The sequence below is a fragment of the Planococcus citri genome, chromosome 5 (genome assembly GCF_950023065.1).
Source record: "Planococcus citri chromosome 5, ihPlaCitr1.1, whole genome shotgun sequence".
NCBI lineage: Eukaryota > Metazoa > Arthropoda > Insecta > Hemiptera > Pseudococcidae > Planococcus > Planococcus citri.
The window spans coordinates 28,040,104-28,066,753 of NC_088681.1; the positions used below are offsets into that span (position 1 = coordinate 28,040,104).

At 33.7% G+C, this 26,650-nt stretch overlaps 1 protein-coding gene across 3 annotated transcripts in view; it reads left to right on the plus strand.

Annotated features, from left to right (window-relative positions):
- LOC135847454 (uncharacterized) overlaps positions 1 to 26,650 on the plus strand; it is a 63,373-nt gene that overhangs the window by 17,094 nt on the left and 19,629 nt on the right. For all 3 annotated transcript variants that reach the window (XM_065366984.1, XM_065366985.1, XM_065366986.1), the window contains exons 2-3: positions 16,417 to 16,547; positions 26,052 to 26,179. In XM_065366984.1, the coding sequence (XP_065223056.1) occupies positions 16,417 to 16,547; positions 26,052 to 26,179 (259 nt within the window). The remainder of the gene's footprint in view (positions 1 to 16,416; positions 16,548 to 26,051; positions 26,180 to 26,650) is intronic.

A 26,650-nucleotide genomic window follows, 5' to 3' on the forward strand; every position in this document is an offset into this window, starting at 1 on the left:
TTTGAAAAAAGAAGTACGATTCTCAATTGAAAAGATCAGTTTCATTTTTGAAAAATCTATCTCGATACTTACGTATTTACTTGGTTCTCAAAATCGAGTGTAATCGTTCAAAAATAAATATGTATCATTCGTATCGTTGAAATATTAATCAGTAAATCTCTTTCACTTCGATATAAGAAATTATTACAAAATACTTTGAAATCCGAGTCCACTCATAGCACTTATGAGCTATGTGTTAAAATATCTGGCATCTGATGGTGTAATAATTCGCAACGTACAAGTTTCTAGCAAAAAAAAAAAAAAGGGGGTGCAAACAGTTGATGGCCGATTTGAATTTTCATAATAAGATTTTCCATCTTTTTTCAGACCTCTACAATACGAGTCGAAATCCCCCTCTTTCTTTACTTTCTGAAATGAGGAAGCAATTTTTTGAATTTCAGGGCTCGTACTTGGTCGAAAAATTGTTGCTTTTTCGCAACAAAAAAAATCCAAAAAGTCTCAATTTTTTTCAAAAAACACCCTAAAGTTTCATTTTTTTACCTGGTACCTACGTAAATTGTCAAAATGTATCACTTTTCTGCTAATATTTGTATCCCCCAAAAAGTCCTGATTTTTTTCTGAAATTGTCAGTCTTGCTTCTTGCCAAAAATGTTCAAAAATTCTTGTTGTTTGCTTTTTTGTCAAAAAAAATGCTTGAAAAAAAACTGCCAGTGCCATTTACTAAAATTATTGTCGTTTTTTGCCACTATTTGCTAAAATTGTTCAAAGGTCTCGCCTTTTGCAAATTTTTTTTTTTTGGTAAAATTTACACTTTGGGGAAGCTTGAGAATATTGAAATGCGAAACTTTTCCTTCCCGAAATATTTGACGAACAACTCTTTTTCTCCCATGAGTATTAAATTAAAATCAATAAAAATTCTTAGTGCAAAGGTCTTCGAAGATCAGTTAATAGAAATCGAGTAATCGCCTAATGACTCATGATTTACCATTCCTTTATTTTTTTTTCAGTGCTGCAAGGAAAATCATTCGTTGAATAATTGATTAATTAATTAAGGTCACATTATTCGATGACTGGTTGATTCAGAGTTACCACTTTTTGAAAAAATAAAAAAGTCAGAAAGCTCAAAGATTTTTTTTTAGAGTGAATACGACCTTTTTCAAACTTGATGGTTGTACAGGGGTCGGCATAAGTTAGTATTCCTATTCGAAAACTGATGCGTTCTTTTTAACACCCTGTTGTGTGTAATGAGTAGATAGAAGGTCTTGTAGGTAGTGCGTTGTGTTCGTGGAAGTCCCACCAACACTTTGGTAATACTAGTTTTTTCCCTCGCTATGTCACTACAGAAAAAAAATTCATTTTCATTTGAAAAAATTTTCGTTTATGCAAATCGGAATACTAACTTATGCCGACCCCTGTATATGGATCATTCAATAATTTTTGCACGAGGGGTCTTCGATTTTTTTCAAAATCAGATCATGTGTAGAGGTCATCAAACGATGACGAATGACGCAAACCGGACATTTTTTCGATTTTTTTGGCGGAGCTGTGGGTGGCCGAAAATGGGAAATTTCAGTTGCAAATTGCTCCAGTTGTACGTGGTATAGAATTTTGAACTTTTTTTCAAATTGTAGTACTTTGAGAGGGTAATCGTCGAATTATGTCAAAATCAATGTTGCCACTTTCAAAAACTTAAAAAAATTGATTTAAAACTTGTAATTTAAGTATAACCATGATCTTCACGAGTAAAAATTCTGAAAAAATTCTCAGTTTTAGTCCTTTTCGTGTAGAATTACATATAAAAAAATTGGACTGACGTTTTTTTTCATTTTCGAGAAAAAAAATACAAGTTTTACACTTATTGCAAAAATACCATCAGAAACCTAAAAAAATGAAAATTTTTGTATTTGTGAAACATTTTACCAATGTGTAGTCGAACATGTGAAAAAATCCCCCTCCCCCTCAATTTGTCAACGAGAAATACCATTTTTCGTGCTATTTTAAAAGTGAAACATTGAAAAAAATTCGCCGCCGTTTTAAACAAAAGTATTAGGAACCTAAAACATGAACATTTTTTGCATTTTTGAAATATTTCACCAATGTGAAATTCATTCAATTTTTGTTTAGTTTGGCAAAAAATGATTCCACCTAGTCCCTCCCTCTTGTTTGAATTACGTAATTAGGTAAACGAATTTGTTCTCATTTTTTTTTTTTTTTCTCATCACTATACATATAAGTCAACAAAAACAACACCGGACATCGATTTTCGATTTATTTTCGTGAAATTGCGAATAACCGATGGAAAATTGAAAAATCCAAGGTCTCGTATGAGAGAAAATTGGCCACATTAAAATATCATTGTTTTACTACTATAGCTCGATCATCACATCGCAAATTTTTCTCCACCAGCGATACTCGGCTTTATAACCCCAGTACTCGACTCGACTGGTACGGTGAATGGCGACTTAGCAAGACATTAGAGTCGTTCAAGTGATCCCCCATCGAGGAAGTAAACCCGCGTAGGCCATCTCCGGTGAATTTTACGAGCGTCGCGAGGCGCGATGGCGCGAATTCGGTCACCAGGCTACTCGGCACACAAGCGTACCCAAGTCACGACGAGGAGGTAATTTTCTAATTTAACACGCTGAGTGAATCGCGCCATAGCCGAACTCTTCGGATGTTGAAAAAAAATCGTCGCCGAAGAAGGCTAACCTTGGATGTAGGTATATCCAATTACCAGAGACAAAAGCCCTGCTTTATCGTGTTACGAAATTTCGACGTGTTCGAAACTCGAGACTCGAGAATCGACTGCAAGCCAATGAGAAAATATTCTTTTGCCGAGTAGAAAGTCTCCAAGGTTGGTAGAATTGTATTGTTTTCCAAATTAATCATCATACCAGTCGACCAGACAGTTGCAGATTTTTTTGTTTTTGTAATTCTGACACGCAGAATAGTAAAATAAAAAGACAAGACTGTCAATTTAAATGCACGTCGCTCGTGGCTGTCGTCACCGCTTGCTCTCGAATGGCAAATTCGTATCACAATTATTATTGTGTGTACAGTTAGTGAAACCTGGCTATGGATTTTTTCGCGTATTTCTGCACTCGTAGACCTACCTACGAGTATACCTACCTACGTATCATAAAAATAACGTGAAATTGGCTGACGACGAATCGTGTCCGGAGAGTCAATTTGCTCGAGTGTGTAAATGTAACTCATCAGAAGAACGATTTCGGTGCTGAGTAGATTATGGTGAAAGGGCTCGGTTTATTTGAATCCGTATACATTTTGGATCCGGAAATGCAAACTTTACTTTGGTCGAGTGCACGATTAATGGCTTGGCCTTGTTAAAATTTAGGTTCGACGTTGACTAAGCGAATAATTTGTATCTTCGTGGTCGACTAATGTCTATGAAGTGTGTATTAGAGATGGTTTCGATACATTCTTTGTTTCGTATCGAACACGTAAATTTTACTCGAATAGAATATTACTGTTTTATTACCCATTCTTATTTTTTTTTGTTGCGGTGAATACCGCGTACTTGGGCAAATACGTATATTTTGCTGTAAATCTGTGACGTAATCGGTTTAACGACTGAATAATATAAATTTTCAGCACAAAAACAATCGATATATTTTTCGAAATCGTCGAGCTATAAATTAAGTATAGAAAAGACGTATTATGTTGAAACTTCTGTCTTCGGGATTATAGTAAACTTTGATAATTATCATCGTAAGTTTCGACTAACTCGAGTATTAATAGAATTAAATGTCTATTTATTAATCGAGACATAATGACGTCAAATTAGGGTAATTCGCGACTAATGATGAAAATTCTAGGCGACAAATGGTAATTATGGTACATTATATTGGAGCTTACAGAGGAGCGAATGCATTGTGTGTTATTATTTTTGCTATAGACAGTCCAACTGTCTATTTTCAAATACTGAATAATCCCTCGAACCATTGTCGATTGTTTGGAAATTCGAGACGTAGTATTGTAGTTTTATTTCTCGAAAATGACCATTATGTGCTTTTATAAAGTCATATTCAGAATTGTGTATAGAACACTGTTTGAAATGTTTTTTCAAACATCGACTAATGATGTGGGTGTTTTTGTAGGTAGTATTTTTTCGCAGAATTACATTCACCAAAGAGAAGCTTGAATTGGTCGTGAAAATTTAAATTATATTGTAAGTTGATTTTCGACGAACTTCTGAAACAAATAGAATCATTTTCAAGGAAGTTTTTGGATTTGAGGTCAAATAAGTCATGTGGAAGTCAAAATATTACCTTACTTTCAATTTCAAAATACGAGTTGACCATTTTTATTCAGTAAATCAGAAAGTCCAAAATTTCCAATAAAAAAAAAAAAAAAAAAAAAAACAGAACAAAGTTACCTATGAAAAAGTCCAGCGTATTAACAAAGAGGGTCTGACAATCGAAAAAGTGTTAAAAAAGTCCTGCAATATTTTTCATTAAAAATTCCTGAAATTTTTTTTTCTTGCATTTATTTTTCGAAGTCAAAAATTTCAATTTGGTGCTTTAAAATCTTTGAAAAGGCTCAGTTTGGGAATCAGTTAAAATTCAACGAAGGAAAAAACGCTCTCTGGATTTGAAAGAGCGTTAATGAGGAAATAGGGAGGGGGAAATCTGGAAAAATACTCCAAAATTTTGAGTATATCTTTGTGTAAAATCTAAAAAACATACTTAGTGCTCCAATAAAATTTTTAGAAATTTTTATTTGAAAATTGTTTTTTAGACGTTTTGAATTGAACATTTTTTAAAAATCGACTCGAATCTCGAAAAATGATTTTTTTTTTGATACATTTTGAAACCAAATTTCTTCAAAATTTCAGATATTTTTTCGATACAACCAAATCTTGAAAGCAATTTCAAAATACCTGTTGCTCAAAAATTTTAGATTTTTTCCAATTCACTTTCCAAGATCAACAATTTTATTTACGGTATTACAATTGGGAGTATCGTGCTGAGAAAAACCGAACGTTCATGAATGATTCAGTTAAGGGCTAAATTGGTCGTGGTCGATCCAATCTCTCAAAAGTTGGCCGTTTGCGAATGATTTTTTTTTTTGAAATGATTTGATCTGTACTTTTTCTCCTTTTTTCCTGAGATCTGTGAAAAACGTGAATCAGTGTGTGATTGATTCGTTCGCGAACGATTGATACAAATTGATCATTTTTTCAGAAAAATCAAAGTTCATTTTTTGTTGTAAGGTGAAGGGTGCCAATCCAGATGATTATCTGGTTGTATGGTAAGATCGGTCGCGAACGATTCATCGCTGAACGAACATTTTTCAGGAACAATCTGGTCCTTGAACTGATTGATCGATGATCAAATGGAAAAATTCACTCTAACTAATAAAAATTATTATTTTCGCGAGATTCGTTCAAGAAGTACCTTTCTCAGCTTAGTCGTTTGCGAACGATTCATTTTCAAATTCGTCGTATCACTCGGAAATAACTTCTAGCTACGTAAATTGAACGATTACATATGATTTGTGCGATGATTGATGTTTCGTTCAGCGAATTGTATAATCATGTGTTGACGATTGGTCATTAATTCCATTTAAAAATCAACGTAACTTGTGCGAATAACTTTGAAATGTTTTTAAATCAAAATAAAAACTACAAATTCCATCGTCGTTCAGTATCCCATATCAAAAATGCTCAACAACAAATTCGCTGGAATTTGGCAAACGCGTCGTATATTTTTAGGTTGTGATACAATTTTTAAACCACTCGTGCCATCGATTACCTCCGATTCTCGAAACGAGGAATTTTTACGAATTTGCAATTTTACGCTTGAAATTTACTCGCAAGGACGTACGTCGTGGTCGTGGTCGCGGTCGGTTTGCCAATAATTTATAGCTGGCGGTGTCGCGATCACACTTGTGATGTTTTTTGTAAAATAGGTATGTACTTGGATAGGCCTACCTACCTGTAGCAGTCGTGTAATTTCGAGTATAATTCGTCAGAATGACTTAGCAGCTCGCAAAGACGATGACGACTCATTCAACGGGTAATTACGCGTATAAAAAATGCATTGTGTCGGAAAATGTGAAATTAATTGCCATCCTATTTGGGTCATCTTGTCGTCGATTTAAGTGATAAAAATTTTACGAAATATCATGATTCAGTATCACCGAATACCTATGCTATGTGTCGACTATTCTCGCTTCTCTTCCTCCGGTCCCCTCTTAGCTGTATAGGTAGTAACGCGTAATAATTGTCGAAAAATTATACGAGTACTTGAACACGAGAATTGAGATTTTCGTCAAATATCGACAGTTTATTGTGGTTTATTCTACAGTATAATACGCTCGAGTATTTTTGAGTAAAATTTAACCGAAGGTCAGTTTTCAAAGAAGACGTTCTTCCTGTACCTACCTACGAGTATATTCGCAGCTCATAACGTACTGTATTATCGAATTTACATTGTTCGAACCGTCGCGGGAGGGTTTAAATTCATTTTTGGTGTAATTAACTAATGTAAAAAGATCCTTAATTACGAATTACATAGAATGAGATATGGTTCGAGGTGTTTCAGATACTGTATGGAAAAAATGACGTAGTTGGACAGACCAGGCAGGCGCTGAGTGATTCGCTAATATACTCGATATGTAAATTATCAACTAACCGTGCCAGTGTATCCTGAAAATAGTGGAAAAAATTACCCGATACGACGTAGTATAATGTGGCATTGTCTGTTTATGCAATTATCTGTGTAATTTCCTCATGTTACGTGTGTGGCATAATTTACGTGTAAATTTTCATTAATTTTTTTTTCGAATACGCAATTTTCATATGGGTTGGTGGTTGATGATTTATGATCTTTTTTGGGGGGGGGTTGCGATTAGTTGAAGTGGTTTAGTGACCTAGTTGGATGCAAGGTGGCCAGATTCGAGATGTAGTTTATTTTTTTCTGCGTATTAGGTGGGTTTCTTAGTTGATTAAGAGACGGTTGTGTTGAAAATGCCATTTTTATTGCTAGAAATTTCATTTCAGAATTTAATAAGAAATTTATATTCAATTTTTTTAACTTTTTTTTTTGGAAAAAATTTACAAATGAGTATTTTTAAAAATTTTTTTTTGCTGTCATATTTCTTTGAAATGAACCGAGACTAAAGGAGAAATACTTGGCTAAAAAATATTTTCCAAACATATTTCAATATGTACATCAACTCAGACAACATTTAGGTGCCCAATACTCATTTTTCCATAATACATGCTATGGAGCCTTGAAAGTTGAAAATCGAACCAGTTTACATGCTATTCCACTATACATGTGTTATGGAGGTGGTACAAGTGTAGTAATTAAATGAATGCAAGTGTTGTAATTGAGAAAAATAATATTCCAAGTGTAAAATTTCCATTCGTGTTATAGATTTTCTCTACAACAGTCACTTTATTTTTTCAAGAATCGTGAAATCTCCGGGTAAAACATGGTTTTGCATGTTCGTACGTTGCACGTGAGCAATTTTGAATGTATAAAACACACGTTTTTGCATGTTATTTACCTACATTTTAGGTCACTACTGCGTATATTTCCTTTTTCTTATTTTACCTACTAATAGTATTTCCAGGTTTTTATCGTGTTTTCCTATTGTTTTTCCATTACTCATATACTTAGTTTATTTTCTTCGAATTCGTGTTGTACAAACAAAAATATTTTTGAAACCTATTCTGGGTAACACTGAGGTCATAAAAAGCAGTCATCGTCATGTTTCACAGCTATCTGCGATAAATTTATCAAAAACAGTTCTTTCCATCGGAAATGTGTTTTTGGGGGTTTTTTTGTTTGTAAAAAAAAACGAATATCTAGATTTTTGACAAGTATGCGTGGTTAAATCTTACTGAAGCCTCATTCTGAAACTTTCCGTTCCTTTTCCCTTCTCCTCTCACTCCATTCAAATGAATCTTATGTATGTTTGTGGCAGGTGTTTCAAAAAAAAAAAAAAGGTCTTAAAGTTTCTACAGGTATTTCATTAATTCAACCTTCACATTTCCATCGCATTTAAAATCTAATTGCGTTAAAAAAATTTGAAAATTTCCATAAAAAAAAAGTTTCAATTTAAAAAATAGGTACAAATATGTATGTATTGGTAGGTTTGTGAAAACTCATTTTTTTTTTTTCAAACTTACATTCTTATGTGTATTTAGAAAAATCAGAGGATGAGAAGAGATGAAGAATTAGCTGGAAGAGTGCAATGACACCACACTATTTTAAGGATGTAGAGATTGTAGACACAATTGTTCTACCTTCCTCCTTCCCTCGCCCTCACTTTTCACCCATCGTTCAACTTTCGAGAAAAAAATGTGAAGTGACAATCCTTGGCTGGGTAATTTTTCCACCGAGAAGTTATACGCGTACGACATTTTTCAATATTTTCTTTGTTCTTTCATTTTCAAACATTTCAATATTTTTCTGAAAATGTGGATGCCCTTTGGAAGCTTACATATTCTTCATTGTGATGGAAATTTTTTTTTAGTAATTTTCTCAAAAACTGCAATATTTTATTAGTTATTTTTTCTTTCTTTTCTTGGAGTGAGAGAGGGAGAGAGGGAGGGAAGAGATGTAAGTGGCTTCATAAATTTAATTTAATTTTTTTTTGAAAAAAGTTTTGTGAGGGTTTTTTGAATTGAACAATTTTTTAATATTCTGTGTATTTTCAAAGGAAAACAAAGGGGAAGGGTGGAACATAAGTTTGAGTATAATTCAGGTGAAAATGGCTTCAAGTTCACTCAATTTAACTTTCATTCGCTTGAAATCACTTTTTTGTGATTTTTTCTGGTTTTTTGAAAAAAAAACTCTTCCGGTGGTTTTGAATATTTAATTTAATTAAGTACATTACATACCTACTAATAATGAAAATCAGCTTAATAATCATTAATGAATTGTTTATTGAAATGTTCATTAAGGCTTGCCTGGCTTATTTTTGCGTCCTTGCTCGGTCAAAGCTCTAAATATGAGGGTAGTACTATCAAAGGGGGACCATATTTTTCAAAATTTGATAAAAGCTCAAGAGAAAATTACTCTGAAAGATCTTGAAAAAAAAACCGAAAAATTCAAGCTTTTCTGATCAATATTTGACCGCTTGTTTATCCTCACAAAAATTGAGCATTTTAAAATCATTTTATTCTAAAAGTTGCGTTATGGAAATGGATTCGATTTAGATTTTGTTGTTATTCGAAACATATTTTTTGATTAGCCTTCCTTTTTCGGTTTTATTGTGCAGAAAATGTTAATTTTTTTGTACTTTTTTCGATCTGAAAGATAGTTTATGTGATTGTACGCGTAGTTTGATAAAGAGGTGGTGGTGAAGAGTTCGAGAGGTACAGAAAATGTTTTCACTAGGTTGGCACAACTGTGGTGTGATAATCGTATTAATTTTTTTCGATTTTAGGTAAGAATGTTTCTGAAAGAATGTGAAAACTTATTTAAAAATTGTCTTGAGCTTACCCCCTTCTCTTCCCTTCTCATCTCTCTCCTTCACATCACATTCCTTCTCTTTCTGCTTCAAGGGAAAAATGAACGTGCAAATTGATGGTAACCTAAATAATTGTTTTTCCCTCAAAATTTATTCGTTTTGAAAAAATTGAAATTGTACGTTGTATGGAGAAAAAGGTGAGGGAGGGGGGAGGGGGTGATTGAAAAACTCGAATTTTATCACATATTTTTTTTAGATGTTTAATCGACCTATCTTGTTTAAGCGAATTTTTTCTACTTTCTTGTCTCAATTGTCGGAGCTTACTTTCTTACAAAGAAGTATTTCGCGGGATTAAGTGATCAAGTATGCACTTTTTTTTAAACAGAACTTTAAACAATGCTCTCGATATAATAAGCTTCGTGTACCTTTTCTTTCAAACGGAAGCCATATATTTGGTGAAATTTTCGACAAATGTCACTTCAGGGTTGAATTTAAAGTGAAAAATTCGCAATTGATAGTAGGTCTGGGTATAAAGGCATAAAGGCTGTATGCATAAAATTCGTCGTAGTTCGTGATATGTACTTTTACGTGGTAGGTACAGGTACCCAGCTGCGTATTGAACATCACGTCGTACTATAATAACTTTAACGAGCTGCGATGTGTATACTTCATTAAAGATGGCGTCTATTGGTCGCGTCCACGATGAAATGAAAATCGCTATTCGATAATTGAACTTGTGACAATTATACACGCTCATTAAGTATAAACACGCAACGATATACATCATTTACGTATTATATTTACATTACATTTTAAACGTAAAAAAAAAAAAGAATGAAAGAAAAAGGACAGAAGACGTTTCGACGTATATTTAGAATTGGTTTGCTGTCTCTGTTCAACTTTTAATTCTTCGGTTGCGTCAGTCGCTCAGTCCGCGGATACGTATCGTAGACACAGGAAGATCGAGCGCGCGGTAGGAGAGGCCGGGCTAGAATGTAAATTTAAAGGCCATTATATAAAAGTACCTCCTCTGTCATTGGCTTTTCTAATCTTAGCTACTGGTTGTATGTAATGTATGTACGATGTGGTAATTTCACGCTAAAATGTGTCGCCAAAAAAAAAGAGGTACAGATTTTATGTAGATCGATGCGAATCATGGGTCATGTTTCGGGTAGTATAGACATCGCGATGGACACCTACGATCATTGCAACTGTGTGTATAGAGCATTCGTTATATAATAATGGAGTAAAATTTAGCGACGGTGTGCTTATATAATGCTCGAGGTGGAGGTAAATTTTGCCTTATAGAATATGTTGGCGACAGTGATGGAAAAATTTGCCTCGAGTGAACGACTGAAATTGCTAATTAATTTAAATGAGATGTTCGATTCGCAGACGGGACGCCTATAGTGTTAAATTATTTAGCCATCGGTGAGGTGGCGTAGGTACGATGACTTGAGAGAGAAATAACACGAACCAAGATGGTGGAAATGAATAGAAATGTAAGCATTTTTCATTTAAATGTCATGTGTGTATGCGTGTGTGTTTGAAGAATTACTCGTATTTAGGTTACGTATAATATTATATTATATCGCACACGAGTTGATTGCAAAATTACCATACAGTTCCAGTGTACTGGAAACGAACAGCTACGTGAGTGATAAAGAGAAACATATTAGTACATTTAGCATAGGTGTAATAGCTGTAGGTACCTGCACGAGTGGAAAAAAAATTGGTTACCTTGAATTTTTCGCAGTGTTGCCAATGTACGTGGCACTATACAACATGTGTATGTGAAAATTGGTCATAAATTTAATTTTACCACACGACTCTATACTCGACTCGATTCGCCTGCAAGTAACCTTAACCCTTGGATAAAGCTACCTATACTGGAAAGTTCACTGTTCACCTCGCTCGGTCTCTCAGTGTTGGCGAATTCTGCAAAATGTCGTCGTCTCTCGTCTTATTCGTAGGTATTGAGTTGTCATTTTAGAGGTATATGGTGATATGTGCCAAGCTGTGTAGCACTTTCGCAAGCCCTTGACTGTATTTCATTCGAACTGGCAAAGTATTATTCTAATCTATTGACGACCTCGTGTAATACGTTTAGTTTGCGAAGTAAACTTGTCCTATATATTTCGATATCGTGTCGTACGTGTGTGAGTAGTATTGATAAAAATAATGGTCGTAGCTTTGTCTACAATGTGGCCCATACAAAGATACCGAATAGTGTATGGAAAAGTCACCCATACAAGGTGTCCCGTCAAACGTCAGCGATGCCTACTTCAGATCGAGGGATTGCTGACTGCCTGTTGGACTTTTGAGGGTAATTTTTTGAAAATTTGTTGAAAAATTGATTTCGAGTTTCAAAAATCATTTGATAATTCAAAAAGTTGATAACAGTACAAATTTGGACACCTTGTGAGCCATCTTGTTTCTTCCAGCGACTAGTTTATGGTTACACACAAATCTAAAGTACGCTGACAGAGGTTTGATAGGACACCCTGTATGATTAATTGATGATACGCGACGCGAATACGCCATGCTGGCGATGGCTGTAAAACTTGGCAAAAATAACTAAATTTTCGTCTGTCGTATGATTACAATCAGCGTGGCAAAACTGACTCGAGTGAGGTAGGTGAGTTTGAGGTATATACTACATGTACTGTACGTACATCGGACATTGGCTTCAGTTCCGGTGCTGGCCGTTGTTGAATTTTAGATGTTGCGAACTAGTTCACCTCGACGAGGCTTCCGATTTCGTCGACCATAATTAGGGTTTTTCGTCCGCCGCACCCACATAATAATCTAAACGAACGCGGGGTGCTCTTGTCGTCTTGTTACGGAGACACGTGTGTGTGTGACTCCGTCTACTCGCCGTATATCTGCGTAAACGCGAATTAAAAATAAAATTCTACACGGTGCAGTGCCTAACTTTCTTTAATATTTATTTGAACAATCGCGTCTATCAAAAGACTCCCGATGACGCGACCAACTTTTACAGACGTATAGAAATCGTGTACTTTCTAACCCGTAAGAGGCCCGACTCTCGACTTGGTTGCAATATGCGAAATCTTTTGTAATACGTGATCGTTGATCGATGAGGGAAGAAAAGGTCTACGGTGACACTGAGACCGACAGTGTCAAGTTGAATGGTAACGTTGTTGGCTTCATCGCGTCGTCGTCGTCGTCAAATCACCATCTCATCTGGGGAGTGCTCGTTTTTGAATTCATGGTCGAGATTGTTGTGTGAAGCTGACAATGTTTGCATAACGTGCAAGGATGGATGCGTAGATGAAGGCGGATGAGATAGAAACCAACTGATAGCAGATATAGCTCTTTCAATGGCGCCAAACCAGCGGATGTGCGGTGTTTAGATACAACCCTGAGTATATACGGGAAGTATGAGTACTTGTACGTAGTATACATGTGTGGGCTAATGTACTCGTATCCTTTTTGCCGTTATACGAGAGTAATCCTGCAGGAATTGGTTGTGGTGTGCAGGACTAAAGATGTGAAAAGATACGAAGATTGAGGTGTGTTCCTCATAACAATTGGCCGGTGTAGGAATCACTTGACCAAAGCGGTGGATTGAGGAAATGATCGTATTAAATTGTAGATAAGGTAGGAACCAATCGAAGAAAAGTTCTTGGAGATCGAAGATTCCTCATTTTCCCGACATTTTTTCCAACTCAATGTATCGTTTTTTCAATAAGTCTAAAGAAAAATCGTCACTTTTTAAAATCTTTCCCGATTGGGACAAACTTTTTTTGACCCCCCCCCTCCCCCGGCTTCACGCTACACATATCCAAGTAACCTTGTGCAGCAAAAGAAATAATGAAAAAAAAAATTGTCAAAATTGATTACAAATTCTCGATTAAATTTTATTTTCAAAATGTCTTCATCAATTTGGATCCAATTATCCAAAACATATATTTTGGTCTAATTATATGTTTTTTTCTTAGAAAAAATCATTATTTAGTCTGTAAAAATGCGTAAATTAACGTTCAAAAAATAGTTTATGCTTATTAAAATGTGGTGTAAAGTAACAAATTTTTTCTGTAGTGGATGGGGGAGGGGATAAAAATGTTCAGAAAATTCTCCACCCTCGCCAAGAACACATTCGTTTCCTTTTTTTCCTTTGTTGTAATAAGTCATGGAGGGGGGGGGGTTGAAAACAATGATGAAAAGCGCTTTTTTTGGTTTTATAAATTGAAAATTTTCCAAAAAATTTTGTCTCGCGTCGTTTTTTAAAGTAGTTTTTGATGAATTGATTTGCATTTTTTTTAGAACAATTCCGTTGAATAAATATGCTGATAATCTCATTAAAAATGCGCAAAAGAAGTTGAAAAATTTGAAAAACGAAAAATCGCGATGGTAAAAATATTGTCAACTTCCCCTTCCCTTCCCCTAAAAATACTAGAAACCTCCATAACATTGGAAAAGTGAAAAATTTTGGTGTAAAATTAATGACATAATGACCCTTCTCCTTATCTAAAAAAAGTTGTAAAGTGATGCAGAATGCTTCGCCCTTGAAGAATTAAAATGGTAAAGGTATTTTTGAACAGTCCCTTCCCTCCGAAAAAATCTTAGAATGTCATTAAATTTTTTTTTGTTTGGGATGAAAAGGGTCGAAAATTAGTCAAAAATTTGTACATATAAGACTCATGATAGCCAAATTTGTTTAAACATTGTTGAAAATATTGTAAAATTTCATGAAAAAGATTACGAAATTGTTTGAATAAATTGACAAAATTACCCTAGATTATAGGAAAATGGACAAATCTGTAAAAAAATTTTTTAACCCCCCCCCCCCAAAAAAAAAAAAAAATTAACACCCGAAATAAGTTTTACTCAAAATTTTTTTAATTGAGAAAAATATTGCTAACATTGAAAAAATTTCCGAAAAAATTGAAAAAGTTTATGTAAAACTCTGTTTATCTCTTCTTTCGGAAACTCCAAAATTACAATATTTAGTTCTGTTCGTTTGTTGAAAATTCAACTCCTCCCCCCTCCATTACCTCAAAAAATGAAATATTTGAAACAATGTTTTCAGGGTATCTAACAGGTAGTGAAAATAGTGAAAAAGTAGTGATTTTAAAAATGAGTATTTGAAGTAGTGAAAAACTAGTAAATTTAGTCAAAAAGGTAGTACAAAAATATAAAAATTGAAACGGGCAACAAAAACTATCAAATCATTGAAAATAAAAGTTTATTTTTGATGAAATTGAAAAATATTTTGTAATATCTACAAATTGTCTTCCAATTTATATATTTTTTAAAAATTTCCTGTGAAAAATTTGACTGTTGATTTTTTGTGTATATGGGTGGGGGGTGGGGGTGGGGTTGAGTGGAAAGCTATCTGAAAATTGGGTTGAAAAAAGTAGTGAAAAAGCAGTAATTTTTTTCAAAAAAAAATTCCGTTTTAGATACCACAGTTCTGCAAAAGGAGTCCTTATTTTGCTCTGCGTTTTTCATGTTGCTGAAGCTGAGGAATTAATGTCGTAAAATTATGCTCTTTTGAGAAGGTACCTATTGGAATTTTGACAAAGGTCATTACTTTTTCATCTTGACATATTTTTCAAGAATGACCTACCTAGTACCTACACATCTCGAATAGACTTGATTCGTTGAAAGAAATTGGTCAAGAGATGGAAAAAAATTCGGAATTCGAGAAATGTAAGTTTTGATCAAAAAGTTGGAAAATCTGTTCAAAAATCGAATAATTATGGTCCTCAATTTTTTTTTTGAAGAAGGGCCTGTGAAACGGGGAGGTTTTAAAAATTCTGTGGAAGTGTTATCAGTTCTGAAAATGAAGTTCAGAAACTATCGAGAAATCAAATTTTGCAAATTAGATAGCTATCTTGATAATTCAATGTTGCGAACATGCTAAAATTTCCACTCTTTTATTCAAAATTTATAAACTTTTGAAGTGGCGAAACATTTTTTTCAAATTTTGAAGCATATGAGTAGTAGATTCTCAGGAATATCGTTTCAATTTTTCTGGTTGAAGATTTCTTGATGAGATGAAGTTTCGCTCAGAGTCAAAATTATCGTCGTTTAAAGATACAAATGATGAAGAATCTTCGCTCCTTCTTCCTTATGAAGAAAGTATTCGTTTTCAATAGTCCAGCTTCAAAAAGTATACCAAACGATCTATATAGCAACGGGTCATTACGAGGTATTAAGCAATATTCTATTCGAGTCCTTTGTAGAAATTAAGAAATCAACTATCAGCATTGAATGGTAATTAAACAATGGCCATTTGTGCGTATATGGGCACGTAATATCATCTAAATTGCCACAATCGATTAGCAGTACTTCCATTACGGAACCAATTAAGCGGTTATATGTTAGTATTTTTACAATAGGCGTTTATTTATATTTACGTATTAGTACATATTAGTATTTCCAACGTTGCCAACGTGTCATAAATGTAGAAATTTCTGAAATTATACTATTCAGATTCAGCCTTACATACATTTAGTATATGAACGACTTGGTATCTTTCACCAAAGAATGGTGGGTCGTCGAAACACGATCAGGTTTTTATAAGTGTGGAGACGAAACCATTGCCAGTCCCGTCACCTCTTTGCTGCTCTTCGCTATGTTGTGCCGCAGAGCCAAAGCGAGTTTCCCCGGAATTTTATGCATTCTTCTTGGCGCAGCTGAGAGCTGAAGTAAATGTAAATAACCCTGAAAAACGAGCCTGTTCTTTTCTTTTGTCACATGTGTAGTGTGGTGACTGGCGAGGGTCTCCTGTAATAGCTATACATATAGGTAGAGATTTAAGCTGCTACCTATATAAATAATAATGCTGTAGAGGTAGACATTAAAGTATAAATACTCTCTCATTTATCATGAATCTGCGTCGAGTTGAGTTTTATAATACACTACATATGTACATCGTGTAGTCGAGTAAACAAAAGAATATATCAGATGAGCTAACCATTGATTATATATTTACAGGTATAGCTTCACTGATTGATCCACCGAAAAATTGTTGCGTTACGATGAGAAAAATTGCCAGTCAGTTAGAAAAATGTCTCAGAGAAAAAGGACTGGCGTTACTTGTCAATCACGGAATACCACAACATAAGGTAATAATTTTTTTTCAGAAAAAGGTTTATACATACCTACTTTGTTTGAAACACTTTTTCGAGTGGTTCTTTGTATACCTAAAATTTATATTATGTGTAGCTGGTTCTTTCCATTTATCAGCTGACCAAGCCCAGGTAAATGGTAGTACCGGTTTTTGATTAAGTAAAACTTGATTCGTATAGGTCCATTGTGAATGCACTCGATTTACAACATGAGTACCTACCTTTGATTTGTATAACGTTTTGATCAAGTTTTTCTTCGCTGATTGAAAGATACCATTTTGCAGGTACCAATTTCGGAATGATTTTCGAGATTGTGGTCACGTTCATGTAGTTTTTTTTTCGTATGTTGGCATATCGTTTATTTTCGGGTTGATAACGAGTTGCTGTTGGAGTTGAATTGATATTGAACCGTTAATTTGGCAATGGTTTGAACTCTGGCAAATATTTTGCTCATTGGAGGAGAAGAGGAGAAAATGAGAGAACGTAGCTTGTAGTTCTTTTTTTTCGTGATGGAAAATGAAAGGTGGTTTGATTATCGGGGCCGAAAGAATGAAAGACTGTCTTGATACAAATTGAAATCGTGATGATAGAAATGTTGTTTTTGAAAGAAATGAAAATTTGATGCAAAAAATGAGCTCAGAGTTTGACAGTTCAGTGATTAGTAGACTAGAGCCTTTTGTGATTAATTGGTTCAGTTCTAATCTAGATCAATTTTTGAAGTTGAATGTGATTGGCTATGAACAGGATAGGAAAACGCCATCTGTGATATTTCACTCATTGCAGCGTTGCCATTTTCTGAAAAAACAAAAAATTCAGCAGACTAGAAAAAATAGAAAAATTTTGAGAATTTCGCCTCAAAATTGACCAATTTTTTCAGAATGGTGAGCTGATGAATGTATTGCGTCGGTTTCAAAAGATTTCTCAGTAATGAAGTGTTTTGTTCTCATTTTAAAAATCTCCTCTTCATTTTCCCCACAATTTACGGGAAAATAATCGGTCAGATTGAGAAAAATTAATTTCGAAAGAAAAATGGTGATAACCTCGTCAAGGATTTGGCAAATTTCACTAAAATTGTAATAATTCAGAGTCCTGCTTTTTCAAAAAATGTTTTAAAAAGATGAGCTATGAATGTTGAAATTTTTCAAAGAGTTTGAAAATATGTTGAGGTTTGGAAAAGGTCACCGTGTGTGTTGATAATTTTCAAAAAATGAAAAACGAAAGTGAGATGTACCTAAAATGCTTTTTTAAAAACTTTTTCTTTGAAATTACGTAAAATCAATGAAAATCAGGTCAATTTGTTCAATTTCGACTTTTTAAAAGAATTTTCCATAACTTTCGGAATTTTTAGAATTGAGAATACGTAAAAACGACACCCTATTTCAACTTCTCTAGCTGATTTCTGATGCTTAAAAACGTGGCAACACTGATTTTCATCACCAAAATTTGCTCCATTCGCAATTTTCAAATTGACGCCGCTTGTTTGTCATATGCCATCCTCAAAACTATGAGCACCCCTATCTACGTATCTACCTTGCGAATGAACTTTTAGAATTGCAGTTTCGATTTGATTTGGAATAATCCTCACACAGTTTTGATGCTTTTCATTTTTTTTCATAAGGCTCTTGAGTTTTCCTAAAAATGTATCTTTTCTGGAAAAATTGATAACTTTGAATTTTTTCTTTACAAATATGTACCTACTTATCTTGTAAAAAATCAAAAATTCCACTAAAAAAGTGAAGGGAAACATAGCAGAACATTGTATTAGTGCAATTGATTTTTTCTTGGTGTTTTTTCTCTGAGTTATTTTGACCAAAAGAATTAATTTGAATCAATTTTGTATGGTTGATTTTTTTTTTTTTTTTTTGAAAAGAGATGAAATTGCAGGTCACAAAATTTTCCATTTTGAGTGATTAATTCTCCATGAAGCTTTGGTAATGTTGAGAAGTAATTTTTTAGAGTATAAAATTTCACTCCTGGAAAGTGTTTCATTGATTTTTTTTAAACAGACTCCAGTTTTGCATCTGTTGCTTTTGTCTTTTTTGACTTCAATTTTTTTAACAAAACTGCCAAGTCCTGTTTTTTTCTTTTTTTAGTCAAATTTTGAAATTTTGGAATCTCTGTTCTCCAAAAAAAAAAAAAAAAAAAAAAAATGAAAAAAAGATCTAAAAAGGCTTATTTCTTGCTCCAAGTCCTGTTTCCTCAAATTCTGCCTTTTTTCAAAAATTGTAAAAACAATTTTTGTTTTTCATTTTTTTAAAATAAAGTTTCAAAATTCCCCTTTTTTTCTGTTATTTTAAATTTTTTGAAAATTTTCTCCCTCGCGGTTTCAAAAGTTTCATTTTTGGAACCTCCAACTTCTGACCGTTTTATTCCATTTTCAAACTAAAAAAGTTGAAAAAACGCAAAAATGTGATGTGTAAGTGAGCAAATTGTCGTCTCAATCGACAATGTACTTCACTGACCGTTCCCTTATAATGCAAACTACCTCATGACTGGTTGGTATTCTGAAATAGCTGACAATGAAAAAAAAAAAAACCAACGAGGTGTTCGTCAGAGAGATGACCTGGTGACATTGAAGCTGCTTATTACGAGAAAATTGAATTCTGAAAAGAAAAAATACACATCCATCGATCTAATTGTTCTCAATCTGCTGCAATCGAAGGAATCGTATACAGTGAGACGCCCTATGCCCAGTAATGGATATCTATGCATCGAGAGGAAAATATCTAGCAGCGGTATAAGGTGTACAGCATGTCCTATCCAATATCCACGTGTAATCGACAACTCTATAAGATGAAAACAAAAATGCATAGGTAGAGGTACTACTGACTTGAAATCAAGCTGGTGGAAACAATTCTCGGCCATTAAGTCGAGTACCTCCGATAAAAAAAAAACAGGTCATATTGAAACGCAAAAGACGCTCGTAGCGGAGATTTTTTTTACATCTTTTATAATATTAATGGTGGAAATATAATCTATTATATGTGTAGCTCTCTAGCTACACTTCTAGAGAGCAGGAGAACTCGCTGTTGAAAAGTGTACCCTGTATACAAGAGTGCATACATAAGCTGATTAGAGCAGCCTTCGAGGTAGAACTAGCAGATTACATAAGGTCTCTATCTACGTGTAATATGTATAAGGTCAAATGATACTTTTTGTAAAGAGTCGCACTCGCAGCCATAGCAGCCTCATCGTGTATCTGCACATTGAGGGTATCAGAGAAAGAGATGATGATGAGACCCATCAACAGCTCATAAAGGAAACCTAGATTTTTTGACGACAAGTACCAGGAAGAATGATGTATAAAAACATTGCGGTTTGGATTATAGCTAATACATGTTACTTACAAACAATGGTAAATCGATTACCCGTACGTCAGGTATTTACGACGCGAGACCGATGGTAAAATACGCGCAGAGTGTGATTTATCTCGGCGATGAATTTCCACGAAGAACAATACTCCGAAGGCGATGCCGTAGTCACGTGGACGAGTTATCGATAAACATTGTTTGGTTGTAAATTAATTGAAGAAACGTTGAACCCGACTGACTCGAGAGTGTAATTAAGTCTCCAGTTTTTCAATGAATTTATTAGCCTGCCTTTTTTTTTTACATAAGCCTTAATGAAATTTAAACAAAGCTGACGAGGACAGTTTGGAAATTTTCAGTGGTCAATCGACTTGTTGTGGATGTGATAACACAACATATTGCTTTGTGTGTAGTAAAATGGGTTGCTTATCATCTTCGATTTGAATTTTCTTCGAGTTGTTTTATGGGGTTGAATTTTGTAATGCTTTGGAAACTACAGGATTTGGCATAAGTACCTATTCGTACATTGTTCAAAATTCGTCCTATTGAGAAAAAAATTGTGCTTGGGTGCAGATGGTTTTTTTTAATTATTATGGCACAATTACTGGTATGTTCGTACGTCATATACTCGTTTCGTATTCGAAAACGTTGACTTGTTACGTAGATATGAATGAATGTGACAAAGAAAATTTATTTTGTTTCCATGTATGTTTACCGTAGATGGGTATAATGGTTTCGAAAATATACCTAAATGGTTTTTCGCAGTTGTGAAAATGACGTAAATTGAAATCGAGAGGATTTTTCTCGAATGCGTAGAATTTCAAGTTGTGACGTTTTTCTCATCATTGGATTAGCTAGATGTTTGGAAGGTCGCAAAAGGTCACAGGTCAAAGTTTTCATGGCAAAAAAAAGTCAAGACAAAATGTTCATTAAAAAGTAAATGAAATTGACGAGTAGATCTAGCTTGTTTAGGAATTCTGAATGAAACAGTAAGGAAGTCGAAGTAATAAAAAATTATTTTAACAGGTTCAAAAATGGATAAAAATGCCGAAAAAGTAGTTCATTTGACTCTAAAGTCCATGCATTTTCAATGAAAATTCCTTTTTTCTCCGACTTATTGCTCTTGAAGTGGAAAAAATTGGATCATTAGGTATAAGTTTGAAATTTCGCAAAAAAGGTATTAATCTCGTTGAATTTTTATTTGACGATTTTTTTTCTGAATTTTAGAAACTTGAGAGAGGGGAGGGTAACGAGTTGGTTTACAAAATCACGACTAGAAAAATGCATCCTGCAATTGATTGATTCTGAAAATCGGGATAGTAATGAAAAAAATCTGCATTTTTCGTTGATTTTTTTTTGAAAAAATTGAGTTACATTTCATGTGCTTCACGTTGAAAATGGCTACTCTGATTTTCTGGCAGAAACACACTCAAAATTAGTGCATTTTTGAGGAAGAGGAGTCTGGAAAATACTTCTGAATGTTGGGAGTAAATTTTTGAAAGGGTAAATCTATACAGTCTCATTTTCATTTTATTTTTCTTTCGGTGTTTTGAATAAGAATTCTTAATTTTTTACTATCCTTACATTTCCATATGGCCTGAAGAACAAAGATTATACATTTTATCAACCGTTTCGATTAGGTAAATTACACTTGTGCAAGATTTACTTATACCTATTCTACCGAAAAACCTTGAAAAAACTAACCATCTAAGAGTCATCTTGAGTTAGTCATATCATCGCATCTATTAACCATCAACGATCAAGAAGACATGCTTGTTTAGTTGTTTACATACTGGTATTATTCAGTGGTTCGTTTATGTATGTAAAAAACAAAAACCTAATGAATTTATCGCCTGCTGAAATATGTGTCGCAGAAGTACCCTACGTACGTGTGTACTGTGTACATTCATCGCGAAAAACCCCAACTCTGGATGAGAAGAATTTGAGAAAACAAAAACACAAATCATTTTCATTTTTCAGTATCACGATTATGCTCACGTGTTAGACACGATTAGAGGTCTGGTCTTGTTTACCTATACCTTAAAAAGGTTAAAGCTGGTTTATGGATGGGATGTTGTATGTAGTTGGACATTGGCCTAATAATACGGATTGATTTTTTTTTTAATCTTAAATATTCTCATTGCGAATACCGTACGTAGTATACGTTTTTTCCTTCATTGCGCCATAAAAGTTAATTGATTCTTAATTAATATTTAAATGTAGCGTAATACTAGAGACGAATTTCACGTGTTTGTTACGTGTTACTACGTATGGTTTTAGTTTGACTATCCAGTAAAATTAAGCAATTTTTTATACCTTCGTAGACGAATATGTATTGGACAGAGATTTTATTTCAGCGTACTTATGTATGGCAGAAGGGTAGAAAATAATTATGTCAGTGAGAAAATTTCAAAAATTTTCAAAACCAATGAAGTGAGATTACCAGATTTTGGTGTTTTTGTTGAAAATTCTTGTTCATTGAAACCAAAACAGCGCAAAATTTATGTAACCTTTTGTTTTTCGGTCATCGACTCTTTTTTTTTAGGTTGTTGAAAGAGTTCTTTGCGCAGTTATTGGAAAATATATTTTATCTACGAGTATTACGACTCTCTATGTTGAAAAACATTGTTGTAAACATTTTCCTCAAACAACTTCGATGAAAAACTACAACTAGAGAAGAGAAAACATTGCAATTCTCGATTCAATTCGAATAAAAATACCAAAAACTTACTACTATTTTGAAATCATTTTTTTATGCTTTACCTGAAGTGATAATTTTCAAAAAAAAAAATTATCTCTCGTGCAGAACTTATATTTTACAAAGGTAAAAAGAACCTTTTAGCGAGAAGTTTGTTAGATTAGGAAGAAATAACTCTTGCTTCTCAGTTTTTACTATTTATTAGTGCAAAGCTTTTCAAACACCAAGTGTTCATCATCAGGCTTAAATCACTATTGAACAAAATAACCAAGTCTACAAGCTTATATACTAGTGTACAAGGGTGTGGTAGTTTAACAGTACAAGGGTGTGGCAGTACAAGGGTGTGGTCATGTGGAAGAGGGTGTGGTTGTAGGTGAGGATGTGGTAGGAGTCATGTCTTCAAGAAAACCAAACTTGAAGACATGACTCCTACCACATCCTCACCTACAACCACACCCTCTTCCACATGACCACACCCTTGTACTGCCACACCCTTGTACTGTTAAACTACCACACCCTTGTACACTAGTATATAAGCTTGTAGACTTGGTTATTTTGTTCAATAGTGATTTAAGCCTGATGATGAACACTTGGTGTTTGAAAAGCTTTGCACTAATAAATAGTAAAAACTGAGAAGCAAGAGTTATTTCTTCCTAATTATATTTTACAGCTTTCCTCATTCAACTACCATCCCCTTCCCCTCCCTTTCCATTTGCCTTAACGTGGAGTTCTTTGAAATCGAATGGTTTCCTGTGATTACTTCGAGGACCTCTGACACCCCTCCCCCGCTCAGGTAAAAGAAAGAAATTGCCACTATCGGTGACACTTTTTCTATGAAAAATGCTGGAAATTTGACTTGTTTTCCAAAAATGATTACAAAACGGCTAACATTTTTCAAGAATTAGAAAAGTATAAAAAATTATAAAATTTTGCCAAATATTGTAAAATATAGAAAAATTTCTCAATTAAGTATTTAAAATTACTTTGAAAAATAACAGAAATAACTGTATGAATTTTGAATTGAAACACAATATCGTAAAAAAAAAGTATTCTTCAAGTATAAAGTAGAAAAATATTACAAATATGCGAAATTAATTGAGAAACGTTAAAAATTGCGAAAAGATTTATGAGACATTGCCAAAATTTTGTGAAGTACTGAAAAGTTATAACAATTTTTTTCAAATTTTTAAAAAATTACCATAAAATAAATAAAAGATGGAAAAATTACTTGCAATTAAAACTGATGTAAAATAATGCAAAATTTGTTTTTGAAATGTCAGAAAAAATGCTAAAATTTAACAAAAAGATTTAACCAAAAAGCATTGAATATACCGAAAAAACTTTATGAAATATTTCGAAAATCTGATGAAATGTTTGAAAATTGCACAAAATAAGTAGGAATCGACAAATTTTTTTGGAATTGAAATTAACCATGAATCAGGAAGAAGAAGTCAGAAGAAAGTGTTTTTGAATTTTAAAATGAATTTAATGATCTTGAATCAGTTGCCAGTCCTTTATTTTTTTTTAAGGAAAACGAATTTTTGAAGTGATTTTTTTTTTTTAATTTCCAAGTTTTTCACTAAAATTTCAATGAAAGTTGGATTTTTGAAGAGAGTGCGTTTTATCAAAATTTCAGCAGTCCAAATCTTTCCAATTTTTGATGAATTTTTGAAAATTTACAAATCAATATTTCATATTTTAATTGACCAGTTTTCATGTGAGTATCTTTTTGTGAAATAGATAAAAATTTGTTGTGTGTAATATTTTGTCAAGTGCCTGTATTTTTTCAATCTTTTTAGATTTTTTTTTGTTTTTTTGGGGTGGCTGATTATTGAATTGTATGCTGCAGCGCCGGCGTTAGCACTGTCGCATATGTCGCAAAGTGCGACACAGCAGATTTCTGGTGTGTCGCATTGCGACATACCAGAAATCTGTCACCACGTAGGAGAAAATTTGAAAAATTGAAAAAAAAAAGTCAATTTGGTAGCAAAATTGTTAATTTGCCGACAAAATCACCGATCTATCCTTAAAATTCTCATTTTTTTCAAAAGCTTTTGCCCTCGCTTCGCTCGGGCTAAATTAATATTATTTTATATTTCTCAAATTCTTCATAGTTGTGCTTGGAAAGTATTTTTATTTAGACTTCTAAAAATGTCAGTAGTGGAAAACAGACTTTTCACATCAAAATTACAACTGTTTTGCTTCTTGAAACTTCAAGCTTTTGATAGCTTTAACCCTCACTTCGCTCGGGCCAATGTTGTTCTATTTTTCAAAACACAAATTTTCCAAAACTTTTGCCCTCACTTCGGTCTGGAATTCAAGATACTGATTTCAAAAATTTTAAGAATATGAAAACCAAATAGAAAAATTCTAGAAATAAGAACTCATAATACTCAAATCACATGAAAAATGCAAATTTATCATTTTTTTTTGAACAGATTCATTAGCTTTTCAAATTTTTTTAACACAGTACGTTCAAATTTTGATTATTGCCGGCAAAATTACAATTTTTTGTCGGCAAAATGTCGTGATACACCCCCCTCTCTCCAAGTATGTTAAATTGTTCACAAAAAGTGAATAAAGAAATGGCGAATTGAAAATTTTTTAAATTTGAACCCTCCTCCTTTTTTTCACACGTGAAAAACTGGCATACCCTACTGGAAGGTCCAGTTACGTCTATGAGGGGGGGGGGTCTTGTCTACGCTTCTCATATGTGATTTTTTTGCGACACACCAGAAAAATTTATTTCGCCGGCTCTGGCCTATGCTGAAAACATATTCAAATGGGCACAAATTTTCGGCAAAATATTTTTCGTCAATTGCAATGATTCTGTTTTTTTTTTTTTTTTCAGTTTCAGTTATTTTTTAATTCTTTCTCAAAGTCAGAGTCTTAAAAACAATTTCAAACAGAGCTCAAAGTTGGAAAATTTTAAAATAATTATGATAATTTTGTGATTATTATTAAGGACATCAATAGATCACCTGCACCAAAAAAAATCGAATTTTTTTTTTTAAAACATAGAAAAACAGTCAAAATTCCCGAAACTTTGAGCTTTACCGATAGGTGGGGGAGGGGGACAAATATTAATTTGAAATTTCTAATTTTTTCCAAGTTAATCTGTGATCATTTGGTTATAATTCGTTGCTGGGCTCCACGATCAATGTCACAAAAAGTTGAAACACGACCCAGCCTATTGACAGTGTACATTTTTGACCTCATGGTCCTCTTTTTCACTGAGTTTTTGTGGTATTTACTGCAAATGGGTATCTAATCATTGTGAAATGCCCAGATGACGTGAGAGGGGGGTAATTGGCTGAATTTTTTACCATTGAGGTCAATTTTTTTTCTTTTTTGATAATACGAAAGCAGCCTTCCACTGACTCATTTTTTTCTAAATACATTTCAACATGCTCAATCAGAGTGAATTTTATCGACCCTTACTGTGTGTTGTTTGTGGACATGAATTTAAATGCGCTGTATTTGAATTTGTTGCAGTTGACATCCGCTTACAGGGAGATGGAAACATTCAGAAAATCATGTAAAATAGACAAAGATACGTTCCAGTATTGCAGCGACGATATTATCACTCACAGCCTTCCTCATACTTGTCCGCCTTATGGATGGTGAGTTATGCTTATTCTCGTACATTGGAATTTGTATATGTAATAGAACGTATAAGTACGAGTATTTAGATTAATCAGATTATGTACATAGAAGCTGCAGCCTACGATGGCTACTCTCAGTCTTTCAATTACGCTTTATCGACACAATTAGCTTAGACTAATTGGAATCCATCGCTTGTGGTGTACTTATTTATGATTATTATATGTACGAGATGACGCATAGCATCTTTGTCATCGTCGTTATTTTTTGCTGCTGTAGCAAAGCAGGAAAAAAGACGTGATGAAGAAGGTTTCTAGCATGGTCAAGCATACCTACCTACGACTCATATTTCGATTTTGATGCTTTTGCATTGTAAGAATACTGCCCCGGATGACTGTGAACAAAAAATTTGGTCGTGGGTGTGGTTTGGTTAATGTATTTGCATCTGGCAACGATGTCATAGGGCAATTTAATATAATATGATGAATATT